Below are 27,812 nucleotides of genomic sequence, written 5' to 3'. Positions count from 1 at the left end.
TCACACACACACACACACACACACACACACACTACATGACAATTGACAATGCAGTGGACCTGAAAAACACAGTGTGTACGTGTGTGTGTGCAGATTTTAGCCCTCAACCCTGTGCCAAGACAATCTGCCTCTCAGCCCTGCAGCTGACAAACTGCCCCAGGCACTGCACACCGGCCATCTCACACACACACACACACACACACACACACACACACACACACACACACACACACTTACACACACACACACACACAAGCAGGTCCCAGTGTAACATCTGGCTGCAGTGTCGGCCATATTTGCCCAGGGACGGCCGTCTGTACGCGGCTCTCTGGCCGCCGTGCAGCCCTGTTGTTATTCTCCTAATAATAACCATTCATCATCTGCTGTCAGCACAACGCCGCCGCCGAAAACACCTTCTGCCCGGCAGCCGAGCCAGCACCACACACACACACACACACACACACACACACACAGGTGGATGTTCAGATGTGGCCGCACCTGAGTCACTGCTGCCACAACAACCCAGCATCCTGATCTGTCCCAATACAACACACAAACACACACACACACACACACACACACACACACACACACACACACACACACACACACACAGTCTTAAGACGCCTAAGCAAAAAAACCCTGACGTCAATCCAGCATCACTGATCTGACTTTTAAATTGATCATTTTTATCATTCTAACTGTAGTTTTCTCATAATTTTTCATTTTTTCTCTGTTGCAAATTTAAAAGTAACTTTTTGCCAATTTTCTGGTAATTTTGCATTTCCCCCCCTAATTTTTTCCTTACATTCCTTTTTTTTTGCTCATCACTTTCCCCCCCACACATCCTCCATAAAAACATAAAATAAATAAATAAATTCAAAAAATTGAAGTGTAGTTGCTCAGGTTTAAAAGGGTTATGTGATGTAGTTTTTGTAATAATGTTTGTTGCAACAACAAACAGAAAACTGGATCAGTCTATAGCTTTCTTTCTTTCTTTCTTTCTTTTTTTTTTTTTTTGACAGGCTGGTGTCACACTGACCACCCTACACACACACACACACACACACACACACATACACTAAATTATTTTATCCTGCCAACACTGAAACATTTAATAACACATTCAAAGTAGAGACTCAGAAGTATCTCTCTCTCACACACACACACACACACACACACACACACACACACACACACACACACACACACAGAGAGAAATCCATTTTTTTATGGCTAAGTAATTATGAAGCATTAATAAGTGCCGAAGCTCTAAAACAGCAGCGTAGTCGCTTCAGGCTCCCTCTAGGTGGCGCTGCAGGTGTTATATGTGGAGATTTAACGCTGACAGAGGAGGACAGTCTGTACCTCTCCGCTGGTTTTCTGGTGATTTGAGAAATGAGGTTCAAACAGGAAAATCTTCAGAAAAGACAACAGTTGTGATTCAAAAGCAGAATCGCTCCTCGACAGTTTCACCAAAATGTCCCGTCTGAAGAGCTGCGGCCCTGTTTGTTCATTTTCACCAAAATACACTTCCCCTGGTGCCCAGCGAGGGGCGCCGGGCCAATCAGAGCGCGTAGCTGCTAAACCCCTCCACACGTCCCGACTGCGACCATTCTCCTTCTGAGAAGCTGTCCCATCGCAGAGTCTGGTGACTGCGTGAGCACAGCCACCAAAAACACTCCGATCAAAACAATGTTTTTTGAGACAGATCAGAAGAACAAGATTTATATTAAAATGCATAATTCAGCCAAACCACAAATCTATAGATTCTGTTTGGAAGTGAGTTCCAACACATGGAAATGGTGTCTTCTTTTGTTTCTATGTTCCTTCTATATTGTAGGTGAGAAAATGATTTCTTGTTAGTTAGTGTGGACAGGCTGTGTCCACACTGAACACCACAGTATACTTTGATTGGGTTTTTTAAGGTTCCTGTTTTTGTGTTTGTGCATGTAAACACCATATCCTGAATTCAGAAACCGGGTTATGCCCTTTTCCCGGTTTCAAGAAACCCGGTTTTGCCGCCTGCAGTGCTCCGATAGAAGCCGGGACACTGGAGCATGTATAGTAGGGCTGGGTAATTTTAAGAACCTCACGATTCAATTTGATTTCGATTCTTTAGGTAACAATTCGATTCGATTTCGATTTGATTCGATATTGATTTAAACACTTCGATATCGATTCAGTAATAAGTCGAAATGCACAAATAATTTTTGCTGCTTAGCCACATTAATCGGAGCTGACGTTAACTTGGAGTGACACACCGCCAGCTGAAATAAAACATCTGCCGCTGAGTTTATGAAGAGACAGACGTTTGTTCTGGCCGACACTGGAAAGCAGTAGCCTGTATTTAAATATAACTGTTCATATAAGTTGGTTGTAGATAAAAATCAGCTGTGTTGGTGAGTCGCTCACGGCAACTGTTAGATTAAAAATGACTGAGAAGTCAGCAGAAGTATAACTTATCAGTTCATGAAAAAAATATTTTTTCCAGCGGATATTCTAGTTACAACATGATTGAGCTAGCAGAGCAGTTTTTTGTTGATGTGTGGTATTTATTCAGTTTGGGAAATCACGATGTCTAGAAAACATGCTGGCTGTCAAGGACTAGTTAACGTCAGATCTCAGGTATTTCCACAGAAACGGAGAGAATACTGGCTAAAAAAAACTTTTATATTTTGAGAGCAAAATGCCCACAGTACGAATACATTTTGATTATACATTTATTTTGTTAGTAATAGTTGTATAATCAAATTATTACACGAGAGGGTGTGCCTGACCGTCATTATTGTCACTTCAGTGATGCGCCTGTTAGCATCAAGCTCACCCTCTCGTGTAATAGCTAATGCTTAAAGGATAAAGGATGTGTGGAGTTGCATCTGTTTGGTTTAGCCACAGGTTGCTGCATGACATCGCCATGGTGTCGGCTAAGGTGGCTGCGCAGGTTCGTGGTATTACTGCAGTACCTTAATACTGCCTGGCACAGTTTACACACGACTTGACTCTTGTCTGTTTCCTGTGTTACATTTAAATCCAAAATGAGCCCAAACGTCACATTTTAAAGTCACAGGCGCCGACGTAACGCTGCTGCTACTTGCTTCCATGTTGTTGCTGTGTTCAGTGCGGCCTCTGTCTGTACAACGCGAATCACACGGAGGAGTTGCTCACCGCGCCCCCTACTGGTTAGGTGGTTGAATCGATTCAGAGGCTTTTCTGAATCGATATTGAATTGTGAAAAAATATATTGCAAGACATTGATGAATCGATGTATACGTCTTATCCCGGTCTCTGACGGCTGCCCACCGCGTGTAAACTCCATGAGAACCATCCCATCCCACCAGTCACGGCTATGTATTTTCATCCACTGTGGCCTTGTCCCGCGTGGTGGCAGCGACAGCCGGATACCTGTCAAAGTCGGTGACGTGTTGTCGCTCTCGCCTCCCGTTGCTGAAGATGAAGTGGACGAGCCGTAGCTGCTATTTCCTAACGCTGAGCCCGCTAGAAGCCACAGAGCTCTCATGTTTGTCTGACTTCTAAATATAATAAATACATCACACTTCCTGCTCAATCTGTTGTAAACTAAAGACGTAAAAGACGTAAGACACGCCTGTGCAGAGAAGACGCAGTGATCAGAAAACGGGTTCCTGGTATTTATCATGAATACAGGGATATGAAGAACCGGGTTTCTCTGTGTTCCATGTAAACATCATGTCCCGGGATACTAAAGACCTGGTAAACACAGTCATAAGCTGTGTCCCAATTCAGGGACACTGCGCGAAGGCCTGTCCCAATTCATCCAAAGTCGAAGGATCCTTCAAATTCGCATTTCAAATGCGTCCTCCTTTTCAGCCGTAGGTAGCCGATTCGGAGGATGCACCGCGACTATCCTTCTCGGGCTCCCGTATCCCAAGATGCTTTGCGTGCTGCTGCTCAGTCGAAAAAAGTTAACTGACATGACCACGGCGGCATCTAAATTCAGATTTCTCTATTATAAAATATTCAGTTTTTACTCATTTGAACATCCAACGCCATATAATTAAACCAAACCCCTTTCTTTACTGTTCTGTCTTGTCTGACAGAAAGAAACGTTATCTTTCTGTCTCCAGAGTTTGTTGTCATGGTAACGGTGGTTACGCGACCAGGAAGGCTAGACCGTCCCATTTGATTGACGGGGAGGACGCTTCGTCTGAAGTCCGGCTCAAAGGATGCAGACCCTGAATTGGGACACAGTCATAGTTTAGTGGCTCCACACCAGCAGGACACCTGCGCTGCGCTGCCCTCTAGAGGTGGAAACGTTCATGCATGGTGCACTCTGGCCCCGCCCCCTCGGTGATGTCACAGAAGGTACTTTGCGTTTGCTTTTTGTGTCTTTGGTCGCTAACACCTGCAACGACAGAGTTAAATGTGGACTTCCAGAGAGGTAAAGGCGTAGATGACGGCGTATGAGGGGCGCTGACGGGAGAAAAAAATATATAGAGAAAAAAACTATGAAGTGTAGAAGTTCTCTTTCTGTGGGATTCAGTCAGAAGGAAATGCTGCTTGCTGAGACGTGGACGGAGCAGCAGACGTCCTCTGGCACAGCTCAGACACTTCCTGTCCAAACGCCTGTCCCTAATCCCAGCTCTGACCTTTGACCTCTTGTCCTGACAGAAAGCTCTTTGCCCTGAGCCGCCTTTCTGCCCAACGTGATTTACAGTGAGATTTACAGGTTTTATTTTTTAAATTGATTGTATAAAATATAATCTGTCTGTCTGCCTGTCTCTCTCTCCCTCTCAATTCAGTTTTTTTTTTTTTTTCAGTTTAATCCAGTTCTGTTTTATTGGTATGAACAGTTATGGCATGTTGTTGCCAAACCATAATTATAATCCATATTATATGTAGATATGATCCATGTCACTATTTCAGTGGAGCCAGTCGGACAGCGTCCAGCTGATGAGGCAGCTGTCTCTCTCTCTCTCTCTCTCTCTGTCTGTCTGTCTGTCTGTCTCTCTCTGTCTGTCTCTCTCTCTCTCTCTCTCTCTCCCTCTCTCTCTCCCTCTGTCTGTCTGTCTGTCTGTCTGTGTGTCTGTGTGCTTGTCTGTCTGCCAGGCTGCTGGCTGTGATCTGACCTGGTGATGGGAGCCAGCTAGCCAGCAGGTTGGGGCAGAGGGCTGGGTGACAAACCCCGGGTCTCCAGACACACCAGGTCAGCCTCACACTCTCAGCCTAGCTCTCTCTCTCTCTCTCTCTCTCTCTCTCTCTCTCTCTCTCACCCTCTCGACCCCCTCCCCCCCCCCCCCCCCCCCCCCCCCTCACCCAAACTCCTCTGCCTGCCAAATTGGCTGGAAAAGCACATAAACATACTGCAGCAGAAAAGCCTCTCGTCTCCTGACACTTCTCCTCGCTCTCTGGTCGGTGCCCAGTTTTTTCGTCGGCCAAATGTTGTGTGTGATACTTTTTCGGGCGCGGCGCTGGCAAAAAATATCCTCTCACAATATGTGGGCAAATAATGCGGCGTTTATTCTCCCGACGTGTGCACGGCCTCCCGCTGCGCTGCAAAATAGCATCACTTGACTGGGAGGACGGAGTCAAAGAGGACAGCTGCTCCGCCTGAGCGCCACGACTAAACACCGACTTTGGGTTTATAGATATCCTTGTTGTTGTTGTTGTTGTTGTTGAATTCCCACGTTTCACTGCCTGCCTGCTGCTCGGTGCGATGTGGAAAAATTCAACATTTGTTCTCTTTTCAGCTGCTAAAAGCTACAAGGAGACATGAGGGAGTGAGTTTTGTGTTACAACCTGCAGAAAGTGAAGAGAAACGCTGAGTCAGCCCGTGTTCTGCGCTGTGTTCAACATGTCTGCCAAACATCAGCTCACTGGACACTGTGCTGGTCTGCATGTCAGCCCCGCATCAAGGCAAACCGTGCAATAGTTCAATAAAGCTGTAAATGTCAGTTTGATGAAGCACATGCACTGTAAAAACGCAAAATCTTACCAAGATTATTTGTCTTATTTCAAGTCAAAAATGTCTTATTCCTAGTCAAAATATCTCATTACACTTAAAATAAGACATGATCACCTCAGAAGTAACTTGTTTTTAGACAATTTTCACTTGTTTCAAGTGAAAATTCACTTGAAACAAGTGAAAATTTGCTTGTTTCATTGGCAAAATTTGCCAGTGGAAAAAGTGAAAATTCACTTGAAATAAGTGAAAATTAGCTAGAAACAAGAAACACATTTTGCCAATGAAACAAGCAAATTTTCACTTGAAACAAGAGACAATTGTGTAAAAACAAGTTACTTCTGAGGTGATCATGTCTTATTTTAAGTGTAATGAGATATTTTGACTAGAAATAAGACATTTTTGACTTGAAAAAAGACAAATAATCTTGGTAAGATGCAGTGATGAAGGTGTCAGGTGTGTGTGTGTGTGGTTTCAATCTGCTGCCGTGGTCGTGGAGCGAGGACGTTTGTTCGCTCTGAGCGGGAAGACGAGACCAAACAAATCCAGAAAGTGGATCAGTGGTTGAAGCTGGAAACAAGGAGGAAGAAGAGAAGAAGAAGCAGAAACACAAACAAGAGAATCTGCTCAGCATCAGGTTGTTGGTTCACACTGATGGAGCTGGACTGACCCTCTGACCACAGGAGGCTCAACTGGTCAGGACCAACTGGACTGACCCTCTTTCTGTAGGATTTTTTTTTTTCTACCATTTTTTTTTACCTTTTTTTTTTTTTTTTTTTGCACTGCTCAGGGGGAACTTGAGTGAAAAAATATTTCAAAGGGGGAACCTCAGTGAAACCAGTTTGAGCAGCAGTGTCACCCACTGGTCCACCACAGGACGCCGTGTCAGCGTCACATCATCAGAGCAGTGACATAAATGAGGATTTTTAATGGATGAATTCTGAAGTCCACATGTGTTCAGTAAAGTGTGACACACTCAGAGTCTGTGTGTGTGTGTGTGTGTGTGTGTGTGTGTGTGTGTGTGTGTGACGTCTCGCTGCTCTCACCTGAACGAGTCCCTCTCGGAGGCGTGGCTGTTGTCGTGGGTGTAACACACCCGGTGGGCCGCCACGTCCAGCTGGCTGAAGGTGAGCAGGGGCACGCCGGGGCGCTGCACGCCGTGCACCAGCCCGTGCCGCGGCGGGACGGACACGGTGAAGATGAGCTCGTCCGGACGCCCGGCCGAGTCCGCCGCCAGCAGGACGTCCGTGTTGAGGACGAAGCGCCGCCCCTCCGCCAGCCGCACCGCCCGGGTCTGCAGCACCAGCTCACCTGAGGTCACAGGTCGGCAGAGGTCAAAGGTCAGTTAGTATGAAGACCAGAGAGGAGGAGGAGGAGGAGGTGGAGGTGTTTAGTGTCAGAGATTCAGCAACATCTCTGCTGCGATGGGTGGAAATAATAAAGGTTAGGATAATAAAAAAGTCATCAAAAAATATTTACACATCATCCAGTTTCATGTTAAAATCTTTTCCTTCAAACATGACCAAAAATCTGCCAGCGGGATGAGATAAACCCTCTCCAAATTTTTTTTTAATCTCGTTTATAGAAGATTTTAACACCGAACACAAAACTGAATCACTTTCTAAAATGGAGATTTTTGCAGTGTAAAGCTCAAATTTCACTGAAACTAAACCTGAGACTAAATCTAAAAGTGTGAAAAAAACATTTTAGTCGACTGCAATAAAGATAAATCTAAACTTTAGAATCTACTTGGGTCTACTTTATCATGCTGCGTTACACTGGGACTCCACTGTGCTGTCATCCTGTCGCTCTGCAAGTTGAGCAAGGCACTAACAATGTTTGGGGGGTTAGGGGTTCAAATCCCACCAGAGCCACAAGTGCTAAAAACACAGGTGCTGCAGGAGCTGTGACTGGCACGCGCTGAGGCGACGTGGAGCTGAAAGTGGACCGGTGGATGTTTAAGCTCCAACCCGGCGAGCTGAAACAAAGCCAGAGGAGACGGCCAAAGAGGCGCGCTTAAAAATAAGTTGTTTGGGCAGGAAGGAGGCGGAGGAGGCGGGGCGCGCCCGGAGGAGAGGCGAGCGCCCAGAGGAGGCCGGGCCGACGCCGCTCCACAGCTGCTCCGTCTCCCGCCCGTTAATTATTCACTCGCCGAGGAGGTTCGTCCCGCTGCCGAGCGTTTCTCACCTCCGCTCCTGCAGGACGGGACGGCCCGGTGCCAGCAGGGCCGAGCCCTCGCCTCGCCGCGCCGCTCCGCGCCGTGTGCACCCGACTGGCAAAGCTGGCACGGCGAGCGGCGGGGCGGCACGGCTGCTCCATAATGCATGAGGAGGCCAGCGGGACGGGGGGGGGGGGGGGGCGGCGAGGGAGCACGCAGGGCCGGGGTGTGGACAGCTACCCTGTGTGTGTGTGTGTGTGTGTGTGTGTGTGAGTGTGTGTACATGCATATGTTCTTATTGTTGTTGTGTTAAACTCGTGGCCCTCTGCGTGTTAAATTATAACTGGATTGTACAGTTTCTGTTTTAGCATGCTGCATTTCAATGGGAGACCACGGAGTGCTTCATTTCAGTGGGAGTCCATTGAATTACACTTCAGCACACATAATTCTACAGTAGCATGCTACATTTCAATGGGAGTCTACTTTTTTATACTTTAGTATAACAATGGGAATCTCTTGAATTCTTCCTTCATAATAAATTACAATGGCATTCTATTGTAATTCTACTTCAGCATGCTTCATTTCAATGGGAGTCCATTGAATTACACTTCAGCACACTTAATTCTACAGTAGCATGCTACATTTCAATGGGAGTCTACTGATGTATACTTTAGTACAACAATGGGAATCTCTTGAATTCCTCCTTCATAATAAATTTGAATGGCGCTCTACTGTAAGTCTACTTATTAGAACAGGACTCTACTACTCAGTTTAGGCTCCAGAGCGGATGACCTCTGACCTTTCTGGACGGTGTGGACGGAGATGAAGAAGCTGTGTGCCGGCGTCTCGTTGTCCAGGTCGCTGAGGTGGAAGCGGAAGCTGTCGTGACCTTTGAACCCGGCGGCGGCGGCGGCGGCGGTGTGTGTGTACCACAGGCGGTTCATGTCCACGTCCTCCTGCGTGAAGTTGTGAGCGGCTGCCAGCTCGGTCCAGCCCGACTCGGTCTGCGCACACACACACACACACACGCACGCACACACGCACACACACACACACACTGCTCAGGTTAACTGAAGTCCTGCAGACGCTTGAGAAAGGCTCAGGTTATTCTCCAGCAGCTCGTCCAGAATCACAGGACGTTTCTGGATTTTTATTTTTAAGGAACACAAACACACACACACACACACACACACACACACACACACACACACACACACACAGCAGAGATCTTAAAGGAAGTCTTAAAAGTCAGATTTCTCTGACTTTTCCAAAACTTTTACCTAGTTTTCCTCAAAGCCCAGGACTTGAGTTTTCAAATTTACTGACTTTTACAGGTTTTTCGTGACTGACTGGCCTCTGCATGAACCTTCATCCTGCGTCATCATCACAGAGCCGACGCCGCCGCCTCCCCCTCCCCCTCCCCCTCCTCCTCCTCCTCCTCCTCAGCAGCAGGCAGACACGTCACTAACTCTCTCTGTGTTTTTATTTTCAGCAGCAAGCCTCAGGTGAAACTCACCTCACAGGAATGTCCTCACTCTGAATGTCTAAACGTCAAATGTCTCACAAGGACAGAAGTACAAGAGTGCACACACACACACACACACACACACACACACGCTGACCTTGAGCTGCAGCGTGCCGAAGCGCGGCGTGGCGTTCAGGACGTAGTAGAGGCTTGCGGGCGGCGTGTCGAGGTCGTGGGCCTGCAGAGCGACGCTGGAGACGACGCGGCTCTGCAGCGACTCCACCTGCAGCCCGCCGTTCCTGCACAAACACCACCGAAGAAGACGGGACGGTCAGGAGAGAGGAGCCTGAAAAACCTGGAAACAAACCCGAGTCCACTTCCTGCAACAGGACAGGCTCATCTGTCTGCCTCTTCTTCTGTGGTGTTCAGAGCAGATCTCAGTACCTGGTTCCATCCTCACCTCCGTTACCGTCTCATTCGTCCCCTTTGCCTCATAAACCAGTCAGTGTTTAACATGGCCGCTGCATTTCAATGGGCACCCATTGAGCGAGTGAGTGACACGGCAGATTAGCGACTAGGATCGAGAAAATGATGCTTGAAAGTGGGATTATCTCATCCCACTGGCCGATTTTTTTTTTTTTTTTTACCTTGTTTGAAGAAAAACAAGATTTGAGGCCACAGTCGAGGAGCTGAACATTATTTTCTCCTTAGTGCTGATAATTAACAAAACCAATACCTGAATTTATTCTTGAAGCATCGCCTTAATTTGAGTTTTGAAGACGGCAACAGTCAAAGAGATTAAAGGGATTTGTGCATGGATTATGAAACTTTGTGGTGTGTCATCTGAATGTAAAGCTGAATTAAAGGGTTCAATCTTGAAATGAAGAGCTCATTAACCTCAACTCTTTTTCTTTTTTTATTTTTTAAAGTTTGAGGTGAAAATGAAGCACTCAAAGAAAAAACAGCTTTTGCACCACAACCACAGAAGCCCGAGCGCTGCAGGGAAACGAGAAAATAATAATAATATTAATAATAATAATAATTAAAAATCTAGATCTGTCCCTGCTCAGACGGGCTCTCCACTAAACGGCAGACGGGGCAACAAAACCTCTCCGAATGAAAATCAGATGTTAAAAATCGCTCTGACTGCAAAACTGTATTTCACACGATTATTATCATTATAATGACTGTAATATCATGATTCTGTTTTATGTCACAGGTCCCAGCAGGTGGGGACCCGGGAGTGAGCAGTGTGTGTGTGCAGTGTGTGTGTGCAGTGTGGTGTGTGTGTGTGTATTCATGGGAAATGTAAGGGAAAATTAAAGCCATGTTCAGGGTTTTGTGTCTCATGGTGTGCGGTGACCTTTGACCTCCTGGTTGCTTGTCAGTGCGCTGATCTAGAAATGAAAATGAAAGCTGCAGCTCGTTCCTTCGCTGTGGCTGAGAGAAGAAGAAGAAGAAGTAAAGCAGGTTCAGATTCAAACACACGGGGGAAGGTTGGGATGTTTGCACGGGGCGGAAGCGGCTCCTCCAGCGGCCGGGAGGGGGGGGCGGGGTGGGCCGGGGGGGCGGGGCAGGAGCGTTGGGAGGTTTCCCAGAGGTTTCCAGGCTGAGCAGCACAAACCGTCTGCCTGCTTCCTCATTCGGAAGTAAAATCCCGCGCAGGAGCGACTGTCACTTCCATCCTGCAGGACGACGCAAACAAGGAGGCGGGCAGCTGCCAAACCGCGGCGTTACTTCTGCCCCGCCGAACTTTACAGGACCAGGCCGGCCTGTGCCAGCGCACTGGCTCAGAACAACACGCCAGCCACAGAGAGCGAGCGAGCGTGTGTGTGTGTGTGTGTGTGTGTGTGTGAGGGGCGGGGGGCAGGACAGGACAGGGAACCCAGTCAAGGATGTAAATTCCTAATCACTCGTTCAAATGAAAATACAGCAGAGGGAGGTGGGGGGCGATTTTCCCTCCACACCAAGCGTCCCGAAACATCTGCACACACAGGTTGGGTTGACCCCCCCACCCACCCACCCAACACACACACACACACACACACCCGTCCCCTCTGTCCCCTCTGCCTCCCCTCACCTCGCCCCGTCCCGTCCCGTCCCGCCGGCTCCTGCGTCCCGGGCCGCCTCCTCCTCAGCTCGCCGTGTTTTTATGGGTCAAATTATTTCACTCAACTTAGCAGATCATTTTGAAAAATTTAAAACTAATTTCTCTCGATTCGTTCTTTTGTTTTCAACAAACATCTGGGAACAAATCACTCCCTCCAGAACAACAACAACAACAACGACAAAGTGAATTTCTCTCTGCTGTCCCGCCACAGCCTCACAGCCTCACAGCAACACGTTCGCTTTAAGAAATTTATTTTGTGCAGCTGCTTACATGTAAATTCATTTAATTATTTTGTGCAGCACATTGGAAGAAAAGAAAATCCCCAAAATTGATTTGTAATTTTTAAAACTGATTTATTTTTTAAAAATTCATATTCATATTATCAGTAGTAATGGTAGTGGTAGTAGTAGCAGTAGCAATGGTGCTATTAGTGGCAGTGGTATTATCATTAATTTGTTTTAAATTAATGTTAAGCCCCTTGTACAGAAATGTTGCACAAAACATACTATTAAACTTAATTCTCTCTTTTTAAAAAAATAATAAATAAATGAGATATAATACAAGAACTTAAAATTGTTAGTTTGCTTCCATAGGACATATTTTACATAAAACACTACTTTAAAAAAAAAAAAAGGTACAATATTAATAAATAAACAACAGAGCCTCTTTTTGAAGTTAGTATAAAGTATAAAATGATATATAAATAGTATAAGCATTGCAAAGTATTGAAAAAATTAAGATATTCAGATATGCAGTATGCACATGTAAATGCAGCCTGACTGGTTGGATTAATTAGTAGAAAAATATTAGATATGACAAAAGACTAATAATTAAAATAGTGATTATTTGACTGCTAATTTTTGATTTATTAAATAAGCACAAAATCATCTGCCAGTGCAGAGACACAGTTTGATGAACAAACTGACTGAGGCAAAAAATCTGCAGATTAACATTCAGGCTCATCTTCAGTGTTCAAATCCTGTTTTTCTTCAAACAACGTAAAAAAAACAAAAAATCTGCAAGTGGGATGATATAATCCCACTGGAATGAGCTAATCCCACTGTTTTCAATGCAGTTTCACTTGTTAAATGTAAATCTGCTGAAACAAGGCAGATCAGCCGCACTGGGATCAGGAAAGTGACACTTGATTCAGGAAAATTCTGGAAACTGGTACACTGGAGGGGCAAACAGGTGGGATTATTTCATCCCACGGGCCGATTTTTCTTCAAGATTTGAGGCCACATTTGAGGTGCTTAATTATCATAATTATCACAACCAATACCTGAATTTGTTCTTGATGCATCACCTTAATTTGAGTTTTGAAATTTGAGGGGTTTTGAAGAAATAAGTGTATCTGTTTTTCTTTCTCTCTTTTTTAACTTGTTTTAAGGAAAAAACAAGATCTGAACTCTGAATATGGGAGTAAATGACTTTTTGGGTGGACATTTTTTGCAGTGAACCAAAGCGACCTGCCACAAACACACGAGCCGAAGGCAGGCAGGCGGGCTGAAGGGTGTGGGGGTGGATGGGTGGGGTGTATGTGTGTGTGTGTGTGTGTGTGTGTGTGTGTGCGCCTCCCCCTTACTTGAGCAGCCGTGGCTTCTCGTCGTTGGCTGGTAGCACGGCGACCTGCGCCGTCCCCTGGACTGTGTGAACACCATCTGTCAGCTGCAGCGTCAAGACGTCCTTCAGGGTTTCCGTGTCATCGTGCATGTACGTGATCTTCATGCCTGCAGAGGAGGGGGGGGGCAGGTGAACGGGAGGGCAGGGATAACGGAGGAGGAGGAGGAGGAGGAGGAGGAGGAGGAGGAGGAGGAGGAGGAGGAGGACTGAGGCGAGGTCATGAAGAAACAGGGCAGCGCAGGACGTAAACAGAAACAAACAGGAAGCTGAACCCTGGAAATCCTCCACGCCTCCAAAAAAACGTGCGCTGTGGATGAACCATCTGAAACTTAAAAAAAAAAAAAACTGAAATACTCCAAGGCTTGCTTTTATTCTGAAGAGCTAAAGCTTCAACACAAACACCGTGCCACGCCATGACACACACCTTTAACAGCAATGTGTTTGTTTTTCTTTGTATCCCCCTTTTTTCATGTTATTATCATTATTTTAATCACTATTATCATTTTTACTGTTGATTTTTTTCACTGTAATTATGTTATTATCACAATTATTGATGCTGCTGTTGCTATAATTCATCTTCTATGAGCATGGAGATCTGAAACCAGAAAAGAAACCTCAGACTGTAACCACAACAGTCTCAGTCCTGCCTGGTTACAGAGGAATACCGCCATACTCATACTCATCTCCCATACGGATTCAAAATAATCAGAATAAGAGTTTTAGGACTCCACTCCAACCAGCTACGGGATGAATCATGATCTTATAAAAAAAAAAAAAAAAAAAAAAAAAAAAAGCGATTCACAGCCAGAAAAAAAAAAAAAGGAAAAAGACAAAAAGTGCAGTATCTCCCCTGGTTGGATCTGCTCGTCTCATCACCAGAGCCTCATGGAGAAGATGTGAAACCAGAGCAGAGTGTGTGGACAGCAGCTTCAGACACACGTTTAGGAATCACTTATTTATGTGGAACTCTAGCATAAAATAAATCAAAATGATGAACCTGCTGTCTGTTCTGGGCAACTTCCTGTGCACAGCTGGAGTTTACGTGACGACACTGAAGGTTTCAGGCTCGGGTCGGGTTCAGACACACAAAAGAGCATTAAGACACTGAACGTCACTGAACTCATCATTTGACGTACATCAGCTGCACCCATCACTTCTCCTCACATATAACATCACACAGCCAGTTGTTTATTTTAATCACCTGAGAGTAGGTGCACTATCCTGACCAATATGTGCAACACAACCTCATAAACAAGTGCAATAACATACTGCCTTACCCTCTGTTTTTTTTTTTTTTTTTTTTTTTTTTTTTTACTATTTATTGTTATTTATCACCAGCTGAGTCTCACGTCGTGTTTTTATCTATTTATGACATCTTGTCATAAATAGAGGGGGGTGGGGGGGCGAGTGATAGAGTAGCCATCTTGCATGTGTGCTTTAGTGTGTGGTTTAAGTCACCTTAGCTTGCTGTGACTAGGCAAATTTGACTGTTGCAGAACAAGTTGATTTGGTTTAAATTCATAAGTGTGAAGTGGTGGTTTATTCATAATTTGCGTACGTATTCTGTGACGATTTAACCTTTTTAACGGATAACTCTCTACTAAGTCCCCTGTTGGGCAGTCTAGCCCCACATTAGTTATTTTCTTTGTTAATTTAAGTTTTAATTAATTGATTAATTGTACTAATCGCCCAACCATGCTTTATTTTGGCTGACATTTAGGCCTCCTTTTGCCACACTCTACCTGAATGGACACAAGTTGTTTATCTTATGCATGGTATATAAAACCTATATTTTTTTGTACAGCAGTCTCTGGTTCCAGTTTATTCTGGGTCTTGTGCATCGATTATCACCAGGTCACAATATAAAAGTAAGATTTCAGACTGAAGTGGCTGTTGAGGAGGAGAGAGGAGTCAGCACTTGATATAAAACAGGTTTTTCATGGGTTTTGAGAGCTGATTGATCACACAGTCAGATATATTATATATATATTAGACTGACAGACACACAGCAGCCGACACATGATCCCCTCCAGGCTGCCACACGGCTCAGAGGGCACCGCACATTTATTTACAGTCACCGGAACAAAAACCGCCAATGACTCCCCATTAATTCTGCCGGCTACACAGGACAACAAACACCCCGTGTCACATGACAGTACACAGGTCAAAGGTCAGAGGTCACAGGCACCGCCATCACTCTCTTCTTCTGTGGCTGCTGAGGAAGTCACGGCTTAACGTCGCCATCACTCTCTGCTGCCTCCCCGCTCACCTTCGCCGTGTCTCTATTCATCACACATGGCTGGGTTAATGAGGGGAGGTGTGTGTGTGTGTGTGTGTGTGTGTGTGTGTGTGTGTGTGTGTCACAGCGGTCAACAGAACAAATGAAAGCAGAGAGAGAGAGAGTCGTGCACCATTTTCTGAAAATCTTTTAGTTCACAAACTGTTGAACCGTCTCGCAGCTCAAAGTGAGAATTCCAAAAAAATCAACTCACACCTGGTCAGGTATCATTTCATATCAACGGCCGTAAATCAGGGAAAATACCTGTGATGCCATAAAGCATATCACCATGGTAACGTCAGACTCGTCATAAAGTGAACCCTTAACAAGTGGAGGTTTAGGCCGGGGGTTTCCAATCTTCTGCTTGTAAATTTACAACTTTAATCTCAGAATTTCAGGTTTTTCTTGCAAATTATTGATTTTATAATCTAAGAAGTTTTGAGTTTTTTCTTGTAAATTCACCACTTTAATCTCAGAGAATATTCAAGTTTTTTTCCTCATAAATTTAGGACTTTCCTCTGAACACTGCCCCTCCTCCCCGGCTCTAAATATCTCTTTTCTCCCTACAATGGCCCTAATACACCGTCATACTTTGACACATAAAGCCTGAAACTGAAACTCTTGATGTGATTTTTTTAAATTATTGTTTTCGGAGGTGTGTGTGTCTTTGCGCTCACCTTGGCGGAGCTCCTGCAGGGTGAAGGTTTGGACGGGGAGGCTCCGCTGCAGCAGCTCGGCTCCCATCTCCTTGTAGCGGCTCATCTCGGTGCCGTAGATGCCGTTGAGCAAGCTGCCGTGAGCCGGCGGCCGCACCACCGTGAAGGTCAGGAGGTCCGCCGGCACGTCCAGGTCGAAACCGTCCAGCAAGGCCGGAGTCAGCTCCCTCATCCCGCCTTCCTTCACCTGCAGGGAGGAAGCGAGGGAAGAGACACCGGGGAATGCATATTTTAAAAAATGTGCTAAACAAACAGCAGAGCAAGAATCACCAGCATCACCAGTTTGAACACTTTAACACTTCAGTTTGTACCCCAGCTCTTCACCCTCTGGACCCGCGGCTGAAACCAATCCAGCATCACTTATCTGACCTTTAAATATATAATTTAATAATTATAAATATACGTAGCTTGTATATATATAATATTATAGCAAATTTTTGTGGACCTCAAAGAATATAGGTGTACTTCTTTATTTGTTTTTTGGCTAATTTGTTAATTTCACCTTTTTTTCTAAGCAACTTCATTTGATTTCTTTCAAAAACATGCGAAAGGGTGAAGAGTAAATTAGCTAGAAAAATTGTCAGACATTTGTAAAACATTTACAAGAACACAACCTCAAAATTAGCAAAAAAATATTCTCAAAAATTACAAAAAAAATAATTAAAATGACACATTTAAAGGTCAGATCTGTGATTGTTTGATTGTTCACAAACAAGGAGTAACACGTTATAAGTGGAAATTTGTTTTTTAAAAAAATCGCTAGTGAACACGTAGTGTCAGGGATCATCTGCGATACCGTCACAGACCACCAGGGGGCCTGCTGACCTCCTGTTTAAAATCAGTGGAATGGGCCTTTAAAGAACAGGAAGTGAACGTACGGTGAAGTTGGCGAGCAGCAGCGACGGCGGCTCGTCGTTGGTGGGGTTGATGATGATGTAGAAGGGAACGGGGGCGGAGCGATGCAGCCCGTCGCTCACGCTGACGGACAGCTGGTCGACGGTAGGCTCCGCCCCTCTGTGCTCTGATTGGACGTAGTTGATGTAGCCTGAGGTGAGGTGGACGAGGCTGAAGGATTCTGGGAGAAATAAAGAGTCCAGAGAACAGGGAATCAGCAGAACAGCAGAACAACGATGGTGTGTAAGTCTAGCATTCACACACACACACACACACACACACACACACACACACACACACACACATACTGTATTTGTGGGGTAAATGTATTGACTTACATTAATTCTCTACAGCCTTTCCCTAATCTGAGCCATAACCAAATTATGCCTAACCCAAACCCTTACCTTAATCTAACCCTTACCCCAATCTTAACTTAACCCTTACCTTATCCTTAACTTAACCCTAATTCTTACCTTAACCTAACCTTTAATTTGACCTTAATCTAACCCTTACCCTAATCTTAACCTAACTCTGATTCTAACCTTAACCCTAACCCTTACCTAACCCTTAGCGTACCCTTAACTTAACCTTAATTCTTACCTTAACTCTAACCATGACCAATAAGCCAGAGTTAGCTGTTTTCTTTGTGAGGGCCGCCCACAATTTCCCCACAAGAACAGCGGCTTCTCAATAGTTGGTCCTCATGAGTATGGCTAAACAAGCCCCCTCCATAAACACACACACACACACACACACACACACACACACACTGACCGACTCGCACTCCGGCGTTGCTCTTCTCGAAGCCCGGCGTCGGCAGCGTGTTCTCCAGGAAGCCGTGCAGCGGCGGCGTCTCCAGGTGGAAGGTCAGCTGGTCGGGGGGGCTGTCGGGGTCCGAGGCCCCCAGCGCCCCCCCGCACACACACACCGACGAGCCCTCGTCCACCACCAGCATGGCGCCCCCTGCAGGAGCACAGTTATCAAAAAATGAATGAGTCAATAAATTAATAAAAACTATTTCAAAGTGCAGCTATCCTGTACAGCTTTTATTTTGAAGTACCCCTTACCAGCATAGTGCCTCATCTAAATATCATTTGAATACTTTAAAAAAAAAAAAAAAGTTAAAACAAATAATAAAAGTCTCAAACGAAGCGCTGTGGAAAGTCGCTCTGAGGTGTGTTGTGTTGATGCAGGAAGTCGCTGTGTCTGAGGCTCGTCCTGTTTCAGTGTAAAAGTCCTGTCGTTATTTTTAAGGGCTCCAAGCTGCTGTTCTCATTCTGTCCTCTGACACCCACTGACCTCAAGGTGGCGCCGTAACTACCAAGCTCATGTTTTTCACAATTATCTCCAAAACGTGGCGTGGGTTTGAGTCTTTATTTTAGTCTTTCACATCATCTGCATCTTCCCTCAGAGGCTCTTCACCTGCAGACGTCACTGAACTCTGAAATCTGTCATATGTTTGTTTTGATGATACAAACCAATCAAAATAACTAACAAAAATCTGAAATAACTCATTAAGGCACTAAGATACAAACCTATTTTTTTCTGAATTGTATCCCTGACAGTTCAATTATTATGAATTCTTTAAGTTTATAAAGAAAATAACACTAAGGGGTTTGGCGATGTGATGTCACAGAGGCTGCAGCTGTGAGGAAACCAGAGGCCTGTACCATAAAGTTGGATTAACATAGCCGAGCTTTCTCTTACTTATCCGGCTGCACTTAACCAGACATCCGCACTCCAGATTTTCGGTCCCATAAAGCCGGCTATCAACTCGCTAATTCAACCCAGGCTTTCCAATCTAGATCTGTGCGCGCTCACATAAAAAGGGCGGAGTTTGCTGCATGCGACCAATCACAGACAAGGAAAAATCTACCTGAGCCGCATACGTCACAACCGAGGAGCAGACAATAATCATTAATAAATACGAGGAATATGAATCCATCATCCAGGCAATAAACAACACAGTTGCAGCTGCCAAAAGCCGCAAGGAATGGTGGGAAAAAATCGCTGACTGTGTCAATGCGTAAATTAGTGGGATTATAATCTGACTTCCACACCATGACGGCACGAGTAGATCTGACTACAGTAACATTTGTGTGTTCAGTAAATGAATGTGTCTCCCACTCAGCCGTACACTCCTGCAGAGGAACTGGCCCTCTCTCACAGTGAGGGGCGACCCTCGCTGGGCCGCTGCCCTCAGTTTGAGTTTCGTCAGAATCGTCACTTTGATTCAACTGGTTTAGATATTTCATTTTATAAACCATCTGACGCCTCGTGTTTATTCTGCTGGTTAAAATATTATTTCACTGTCACTTAAAGACTGTAAAACATTTGACACCAACTCTCCTGTGGACTTTTCAGGGCAGCCAGCCTAAACACTAAATATGAGCAAACTCATGGAAACCTAAAGGAGCCCAGAGGCTGGCCTGGATTTTATCAGGCTTTTATTTAACCCTCTGAATTAAATTCCCCTCATTTATAAAAAAAAAAAAAAAAAAAAAAAAAAAAAATTAAATCATTGCATCAGTCTACAAGATCAATTTTTGGTTGGACAGTGCGGAGTCATGAGTAAAATAAAAATACAAGAAGAATTGTAAAATGTATTAATTTTATAAAAGCAGAAGAAAGGGAAAATGGGCAGGCCATTTTCCAAGAGAGCTGATTGGTCAGTAGGTGGGGCTTTTCTACCTGCTGAGCTCTTATCCTGAACTTAACCTGCTCCAGAGCAGGTGAGGTGTTCAGCGTATGTTACCACGGCAACGTAGCCCGATAAAAAGTAAACCACCTTCATGGTCCAGAAAAGCCAGCAGGGTTAAGCCTGAGTCCTACCTGCCAGCAAGGTGTGGACGTCTAAAGGAGGAGCTTACGCTGTAAAGAAGGAAGCGTCTCCTTCTTTACACAGGAGCGGACCAGCTGACGTGACTTTGCTCGACTCGATGAAGCTCGGTAATATTTGTTGTTGTTTTTATTGTTGTTATTGTTATTGTTGTTGTTATTGGTAGTTAATGTAGGAAATGTACAATATAAATGAAGTTATTATTATTATTATTAAACCATTTGTCCATGCAGTCAGCCACGTCAAACCAGCCCCAGCCCTGCACACACACACACACACACACACACACACACACACACACACACACACAGTGCTGTCACCAGGCTGCTGATAAAGCCGTCATGTTGGCTGCAGCAGCTTATGGATCCATACTGTGTGAATATATATCTGCATGTATAGGCCTGTGTGTGTGTGTGTGTGTGTGTGTGTGTGTGTGTGTGTGACACAGAGCATTAATGATGGACAGTCTGGGATCTGGGTGATAAACTCAGCCTCCATGCAAAACAAGCAGAAACGAGGAAAATCCGTTTTCCTCTTGTTTCCCCGGCTAATGCTCTTACGCTCGCCTTCGTCTTTATTCAATGCAAATTAATTAGAGCAGGACGCGCCGCGCTCCCCCGCCCCGCCCCCCCGCTGTCAGCGGCACCGGGCGCCGGTGTCGACTCAACGGCGAGATACGCAGGCCTTCCTTTCCGGGCCAGGATTAGCCAATCAGCCGATGGCGTAGGCGATGTGGTAATCCGGCTGGCGAGACGCCGCCTTTTGTGACGGAGCGAGGCGCCGCGCTCCCCTTTTGTTTCACTAAGGCCTTTATTGTCCAGCCGCTCTCCTGGGGAACACACACACACACACACACACACACACACACACAGCTGGCTGGGATTACCATTCTGCAGTGTGTGTGTGTGTGTGTGTGTGTGTGTGTGTGTGTGTCTACATGTAATGACAGCAGACAATAGCAGGTTGCGGGATTTCACTTAAACGCCTCGATGCCAACCTCGTTAGCCTCACTGACACGCTGAGCGCAAACACACACACACACACACACACACACACACACACACACACAGTACCCACAAACAGCAGAGATTACCCACAATGCCAGGCACAAACAATGAAGCCTTAAACTTGGTTGAATCATACACAGAAAATTTCTCACACACACTTCGACAAACTGCAGTTATGCATGCTGCAGAGCCATTGTCACTACTTCTCTGTCTCACACACACACACACACACACACACTCACACACACACACACACACACACACACACACACACACTCCTCCCAGTGTGTGTCCCAGTGGTCACTGGTCTCAATTGATAACCACAGAGCTTCTCCAATCCCTGTTCTTGGCTCCGACTCCGAAAGCCAGCATCACACTCCCCAGTGTGTGTGTGTGTGTGTGTGTGTGTGTGTGTGTGTGTGTAATTACATGTAAATAATTGGTGTGTGTTGCTGTGAAAATAGTGTGTACAGTATTTCGCAAGACATTTCTGTATGAGTGCAAATACATTTCCACACACACACACACACACACACACACACACACACACACGCCCCTCCCAGTGCAGAGTGTGTGTTGGGCTGATAGGTGAAAGCGTCGTCGGGTCAGCGCTGCTCTGCTGCATTAAGCGGATTGTCAGCAGTAAACACCACGAGGAGCTGGCAGCCAGCACACACACACACACACACACACACACACACACCACCCCGCAGAGATGCAGCGTTTATCCCTCTCTGTCCCGCTGCAGCCACATTCAGACGCCGAGACGTTTCCAGGAGAGACTCCGTCGCTCGGCGGGGCGTCCCGCTCCGAAACGCCGCTCGGCTCGCGTCTCGTTTTCGGGATGAGGTGAAGAGACGGACGACAGACGAGCAGGAAACCAAACAGAAAGAGAGGAGGAGCTGCACAGGAGGGACGACACAGGCCGCGAGCGCAACAACACACACACGTTCTGTTATAAAAACCTCCATCTGCCCTGAAGACGCAAACTAAAGAAATAATTAGAGGAATAAATTAGTCAAACTGAGATCAGTCTCATCCTGAAGATCTGAGTGTGTGTGTGTGTGTGTGTGTGTGTGTCGCCTTTGTACCTTTGCGTTTTCAGGCTGAATAAACACTTTTTTTCTCAGTTTAAAGCAAAATGAGTTTAGAAACCAGGGTTTTTCCTGGCTCAAATTGAGGCAGAGGTGGTAGCATCCTGATTTTTACCACGGACCTTTTGTAGCACAGAGGAGATATGTTGCTCAAACACTCGGTATTTAGTGTCAGTGTATGTTTATGTTAACAATATGTTAAATTATTATTATTTTAAAAATGTAAATTACTTATCAAACAGACCTAACAATTCAGCTACCAATGAATGAGCAGTAGTATGCATGTGATAACATAGATTGAAAAATAATCCGAAGTGATACCTCTTCTCTGAATAGACAAGCTATGTCAGTGCGCTGCTGTAGCCTGGAAATCCCGGTAAAATGAGACAGTCGCCTATAAAGTAACTTGTTTTAGACTTTCTCTTGTTTCAGGATCATTTTCCTTGTTCCATTGGCAGTTTTTTTTTTTTAACTTACTAAACTTACTGAACCGGGCAAACACACACGCCGCACAGATGGGCAGCGTGTGTGAGCTCGTCGTATACCATCATATAGCAGTCAAACTAAGCTGCATTTTCACTTCCACTACCAGGATGCCGATTAACACACACACTAGCAAAGAAACCGAAACAGAAAAGAAAATCCTCCAGGAAGGGAATTTCTCGGCTCTGCTCTTCCTCTTTGGCAGTTTTGGCAGCGACTTCCAGTGCACTCTTGTTGATACAGCGCCACCACATCGGCGCAATGCTGCAACTGCAGTTAAAATGACATCCATCTACCACGGCGCTTGTCAGAAAATAACAATTTTGCCGACGTCAGAGTTTTGAGAGCCGGGGGCGGCACGAAATTAGGCTGAGGCGGCCGCCTCGTAATTTTATATGCAGGAAAAACCCTGGAAATCACAACATTCAAAGTCGCCCCTCCTCCCTGGGAAACCGACCCGCCGGCAGACGGTTTGGTTTCCCAGGATGGCGACGGAATGAGCGCCGTCGTCGTCGTCCTAGGAGAAATCGGACCCGCCCACATCAGGTGTGCTGTGGTGTCGGCGGGTTGGACTTTGTCACAACCCTAAAACTACGACACACCGCCTGTGTTTTATGCTGGACAGGAGCAAAATGAAAAAGTCTGAGGACTGATGGGAAAGAAATGTGGAGTCAAACGGTCAGCCACGCCTTCATCACACTTTCTGTCTGACTTTTTTTTTTTACTTTTTATCTCCATGTTTGACGAAAAAACTAGACTTGAGGAGTGAAGACGGGACTGAACGGCGTGTTGGGAGTGCAGCTTTATTTTGGGGTGAACTGCTCCTTTAATGTCTGCTCTGCCTCAGAGAGGAGGAGGAGGAGGAGGAGGAAGGCGGTTTACCGACGGCGATGACGGGCGCTCTGTTGTTGACAGGAAGCACGGTGACGTTGAGGTCGTAGACAGGAAGTGTGCCGTGGAGCGGGACGGGCGGCGGAGGAGCGTCTCCATGGCAACAGCTGTCGGTCCCGCCGGCCTCCCCGTCAGAGATGATGAGGGTGACGATGTCGGACACCGGCTCCGGTCCGATCTCTCCTCCTGCACATACACACACACACACACACACACACACACACACACACACACACACACACACACACAGAACAGATTATTTCAGTGTAAAATGAAAACTTACAAACTCCAGTTACTGTTGTTGTTGTTTTTTTTTTTTTTTAATATTTATCAGTCATTACTCATTTAAACTTTTTACTTTCATTTGAATTATTTGGAGTATTTTTTTATTAGATTTTTATTTAATTTTTATGTTTTTATATTTCAGATGTTCTGAATCCACTTCCTCTTTGCTGCAACGTTTAAAAACTGGAAATATTTTTTTGTAAGTTCTGTTTCACATTTTAAATCCTGCTAATATAATCTGAAAATACATCGTCTGAAATCCTCTTATGTCACGATTTTTTCTTATATTTTCCTGTTTTCAGATTTCCCTCGTGTTCCCCCTGTGCCTCCATTTCAGAAATGCGGAGCTAAACGAAAAAAAAAAAAAACTTAATGTCACTGATTGATTAATTTTTTGATTGAAGTTATAAAATGACCACCTTCCAACAGTGAACAGTAGTTTATCTGAGCAGCGCTGCGTTCAGACGCCGAGCAGGAACAAACAAACAAACTGCTCTACATGTGAATGTAATTATCACAAAACACAAAACAAAACAAAAAAAAAGCAAAAGCATCTGGTTAATATCTGAGTGGCTGCCCACCAGACAGTCACCCTGCCTCCTGTTTCCCATGATGCCTCCTGCTCACCGGTGTGGGCGTAGTAGACGCTGCCCTGCAGGAGGTCCTGCTGGGAGAACTTGTCGACGGCGAGCCCCGCCCTCTGCAGCTCGCCCCTGCCCGGGCTCCTGGCCAGCATGTAGGTGAGCCGCGAGTCGTCGCTGTCCCGGTCCGTGGCCGACAGGTAGTCCACCGTCACCTGGACCCGCCCCCCCTCCACACAGCTCAGCCCCGCCCGCAGGCCGCGGCCCAGCTGCGGCGGCTCGTCGTTCATCGGCAGGACCTGATGGGGAGGTCCCAAACATTAAACACCTGACACCTGAGCAGACTGGCCTGACTTCTTAAAAACACGGTCACTCCCTGTTGAGTTGCTCGTGGTGTTTTGGTTTGAAAGGGTTAAAAGGTTGAAGGTGCGTCTCCGTGTTCAGGTGGATGTCAGGTGTCTCACCTGGATCTGCAGGTCGACGTCAGCGGAGTTCTGTCCGTCCGTCACCGTCAGAGCGACGCTGTCCTCCACCGTCTCGGAGTCGTCGTGGATGTACCTGCAGCACAGACACACCTGTCACCCTCCACACCCACACACAGCATCTGCCCTCACCTGGAGTTTGGTGCCATTCAAACAAAAAGGACAGTGGCCTGATTCACATTTATTTCACAGCTGTGACGGCGTGTTAGGGTCACTGGGGGTGTAATATTCTGAGAAACATACATTTATGAGAAAAAAACTCAAAAATTCTGAGATTATAAACTCACAAATTTATGAGAAAAACCCTGTGAGAGCTAGAAGGAAATCCTGCTGGTCTGAGTCCAGAACCCCAACCTCCTCCTCAGCATCTGGACTCTGAAGAGACGTTGCTGTGACTTGGGCCGATTCAGAAGAAAACAATCTGCTGATTCTGGGCTCAGATCAGCAGGCAGGCAGCACATGTTGACCAAAAAGTGAAAGAAAACCATTTTTTTCTGAGGATTTTTCTTGTGAAATTGAGTTTATAATCTCAGAACCTTCAGGGTTTTTTCTCATAAATTTGTGAGTTTTTTCTTTAATCTCGTTTTCACTTTAATCTCAGAGAATAACACAGATTTTTTTCTCCCTGCAGGAGGTTTAATGTCCTGAGACCAAATATCTTTTTCCGAGGGCGTGTGGGTCTGGATTAACAGACGTCAACAAGCCACAACGAGCAAACACTCGCATTCTCGTCTCCTCGCGTTTAATCCCTCACTTCCGCGGCCGAGCTCCAAGCGGGGCAGATTTCCTCAGAAAGCCTGCGGGCTGGCGGGGGTTTGGTAAAGTCAGCTGCCGGAGCGGTGAGTGTGCTGTAAATAAAAAACCGGATCAAAGCAGGAGTGGGCCGACTGTTTCCATGCAGGGAGAGTTCATGTGGCTCCTGTTTACATGGCAGCAGTGTGTAATCATCTGAACGGGATGTGGACTCATGTCGTTTGGCCGAGCCCACCTCCAGGGTCTCACACGGCTCGGAGGCGAGTGGTACATCTCTGTGTTCGGTTACTGTCATGTGTGTTTCCCTGTTTGAGGAAACACACAGCAGCTTTAATTTTACTCTGTTATGTTTGCAAATGCACTTTATTAAGGCTACCAGGCTAAGATAAGTCTGTTTGGAGAGGGGGGGCGAGCGTGCACGGCAGTATAGTGCACATCAGTAGTGCACGGTGCACGTGCACAAGACGTGACTGCACTGAGGTTGTGGTGCTTGTTTGTGGTGGCTGTGCGTTCAGTTTGGCTCAGATATGATGTAGGACGGGAAAAAAAGTACAGAGCCGGGGGAAGTGGTGGGTAATATTCTGAGAAAAAAACTCTGAATAATGAAAACTGAAGAGCTGAATTTATGAGGAAACAATCACAAATTTATGAGAACAAAACTCGAAAATTCTGAGATTATAAAGTCACAAATTTATGAGGAAAAAAACCTCAGAAAAGTAGTTTCTCTTCTACTTTTCTATTTTTTTGGTCAAGGAGCCACGTGGCCTGACTCTGCAGGGTCAGATCAGCCACACACTGCAGACGCTGCCCTCCTCGCAGATTTACCACTTTAATCTCAGAGAATATCCAACTTTTTTCTAGTAAATTACAACTTAAAACTCAGAAAATCTTGTTGTCTTGGTTTTTTTTTTTTAAATCAGAATATTACCTCCCTCTCTACGGCTGTTTTTTTTTTTGGGAGTGACTGCACTGGGAGTGACTGCACTACTCCATTCAAGTTCTGTGGAAGACACACACTCACACACACACACACACACACACACACACACACACACACACACACACACACACACACACACTCACACACACACACACCTGAGGCGTCGTGCTTGGAGGTCCTGCAGGCTGAAGGCGTCTCCCCGCTGCAGCGTCCTGCCCTGCAGCTCCAGCCGGCCGTGCAGCGCCGCCCGCCGCAGCTCCGCCCTCAGCGCCTCCTCCCGGCTGTCCCCGTCCCGCACCAGGAGGTGCTCCTCCGTCACGAAGCCCCCCCCGCCCTCCTCCACCCGCAGCAGGTTGGTGAACACCTGAGAGCGGGGAGAACCGCACGGGAATCAACACAGAGAACATCAGAGACCTTCATGTTTCCTTCATGTGATGTTCCAGCCGGACCCCTGAGGTTCTCCACAGTGTCTCTGTTACACGTTCCTCACGTTCCATAACAGAACAGGAGTTTTTATTTCCCTGAACTGTGGAACAAACCGCACCTGGACGTCAAAACGACGAGCTCGCTCTGTGTTTTTAAAAGGAAACTAAATCTTCTCAATCTGACCTTTATTTTGAAGTAATGCTACAGCCTTAGTTTTTCAGTTAGTTTTCATATTTATTTTTTATCTTTGTGTTTATATTATTTTATTGACTTTTATCTATTTGCTTTACACTTTTTTAATAGTTTTTATTGTTGTCATATTTAGTCTAGCATACTTTTTATTCTTGTCTGCTATTTTTATTTTTATTTCATTTATTTATTTATTTTTACCTTTTTAATTAGCAAAATAATAATAATAATGCAGGAAAATGTAGGGGGAAAAAGGTAAAAAAAAATGTAGCAGGTGAATGCATGAAGCTCGGTGTGGTGTGTCCGTGAGAGCAGGTTGACCTCTGACCTCTGGCGCCTGGTTGTCCACGGGGGTGACGGTGATGTTGAAGAGCAGGCCGCTCACGCTGCCACCGTGCTGGTCACTGACGGAGAAAACAAACTGGACGAGCAGCGGCTCAGGGCCGATGTCCTCCACGGGCGGCATGAAGGCCACCTTCAGGTGGTTCACTGCATGCTGGGAAAACACAGCGGCCTTGACTCACAGTCACTACGGTCACTACAGTTACTACAATTATTACAGTCACTACAGTTACTACAGTTAATACAGTTATTACAGTCACTACAGTCACTACAGTCACTACAGTTATTACAGTCACTACAGTCACTACAGTTATT

General features: G+C 45.8%; 1 protein-coding gene across 1 annotated transcript in view; it reads right to left on the bottom strand.

The window, feature by feature from the left end:
• frem1b (Fras1 related extracellular matrix 1b) overlaps window positions 1-27,812 on the bottom strand; it is a 68,527-nt gene that overhangs the window by 24,088 nt on the left and 16,627 nt on the right. Inside the window, exons 12-23 of the mRNA XM_030048798.1 lie at window positions 27,484-27,651; window positions 26,696-26,904; window positions 24,830-24,923; window positions 24,412-24,664; window positions 23,491-23,685; window positions 17,960-18,148; window positions 17,170-17,366; window positions 16,253-16,478; window positions 13,260-13,404; window positions 9,722-9,863; window positions 8,899-9,103; window positions 6,988-7,252 (exon numbers count right to left, since the gene is read on the bottom strand). Of these exons, the coding sequence (XP_029904658.1) occupies window positions 6,988-7,252; window positions 8,899-9,103; window positions 9,722-9,863; window positions 13,260-13,404; window positions 16,253-16,478; window positions 17,170-17,366; window positions 17,960-18,148; window positions 23,491-23,685; window positions 24,412-24,664; window positions 24,830-24,923; window positions 26,696-26,904; window positions 27,484-27,651 (2,288 nt within the window). The remainder of the gene's footprint in view (window positions 1-6,987; window positions 7,253-8,898; window positions 9,104-9,721; window positions 9,864-13,259; window positions 13,405-16,252; window positions 16,479-17,169; window positions 17,367-17,959; window positions 18,149-23,490; window positions 23,686-24,411; window positions 24,665-24,829; window positions 24,924-26,695; window positions 26,905-27,483; window positions 27,652-27,812) is intronic.

The sequence above is a fragment of the Myripristis murdjan genome, chromosome 4 (assembly GCF_902150065.1).
Source record: "Myripristis murdjan chromosome 4, fMyrMur1.1, whole genome shotgun sequence".
Taxonomy (NCBI): domain Eukaryota; kingdom Metazoa; phylum Chordata; class Actinopteri; order Holocentriformes; family Holocentridae; genus Myripristis; species Myripristis murdjan.
The sequence above is the reverse complement of the archived record's forward strand: the minus strand, read 5'-3'. Positions and strand labels throughout refer to the sequence as shown.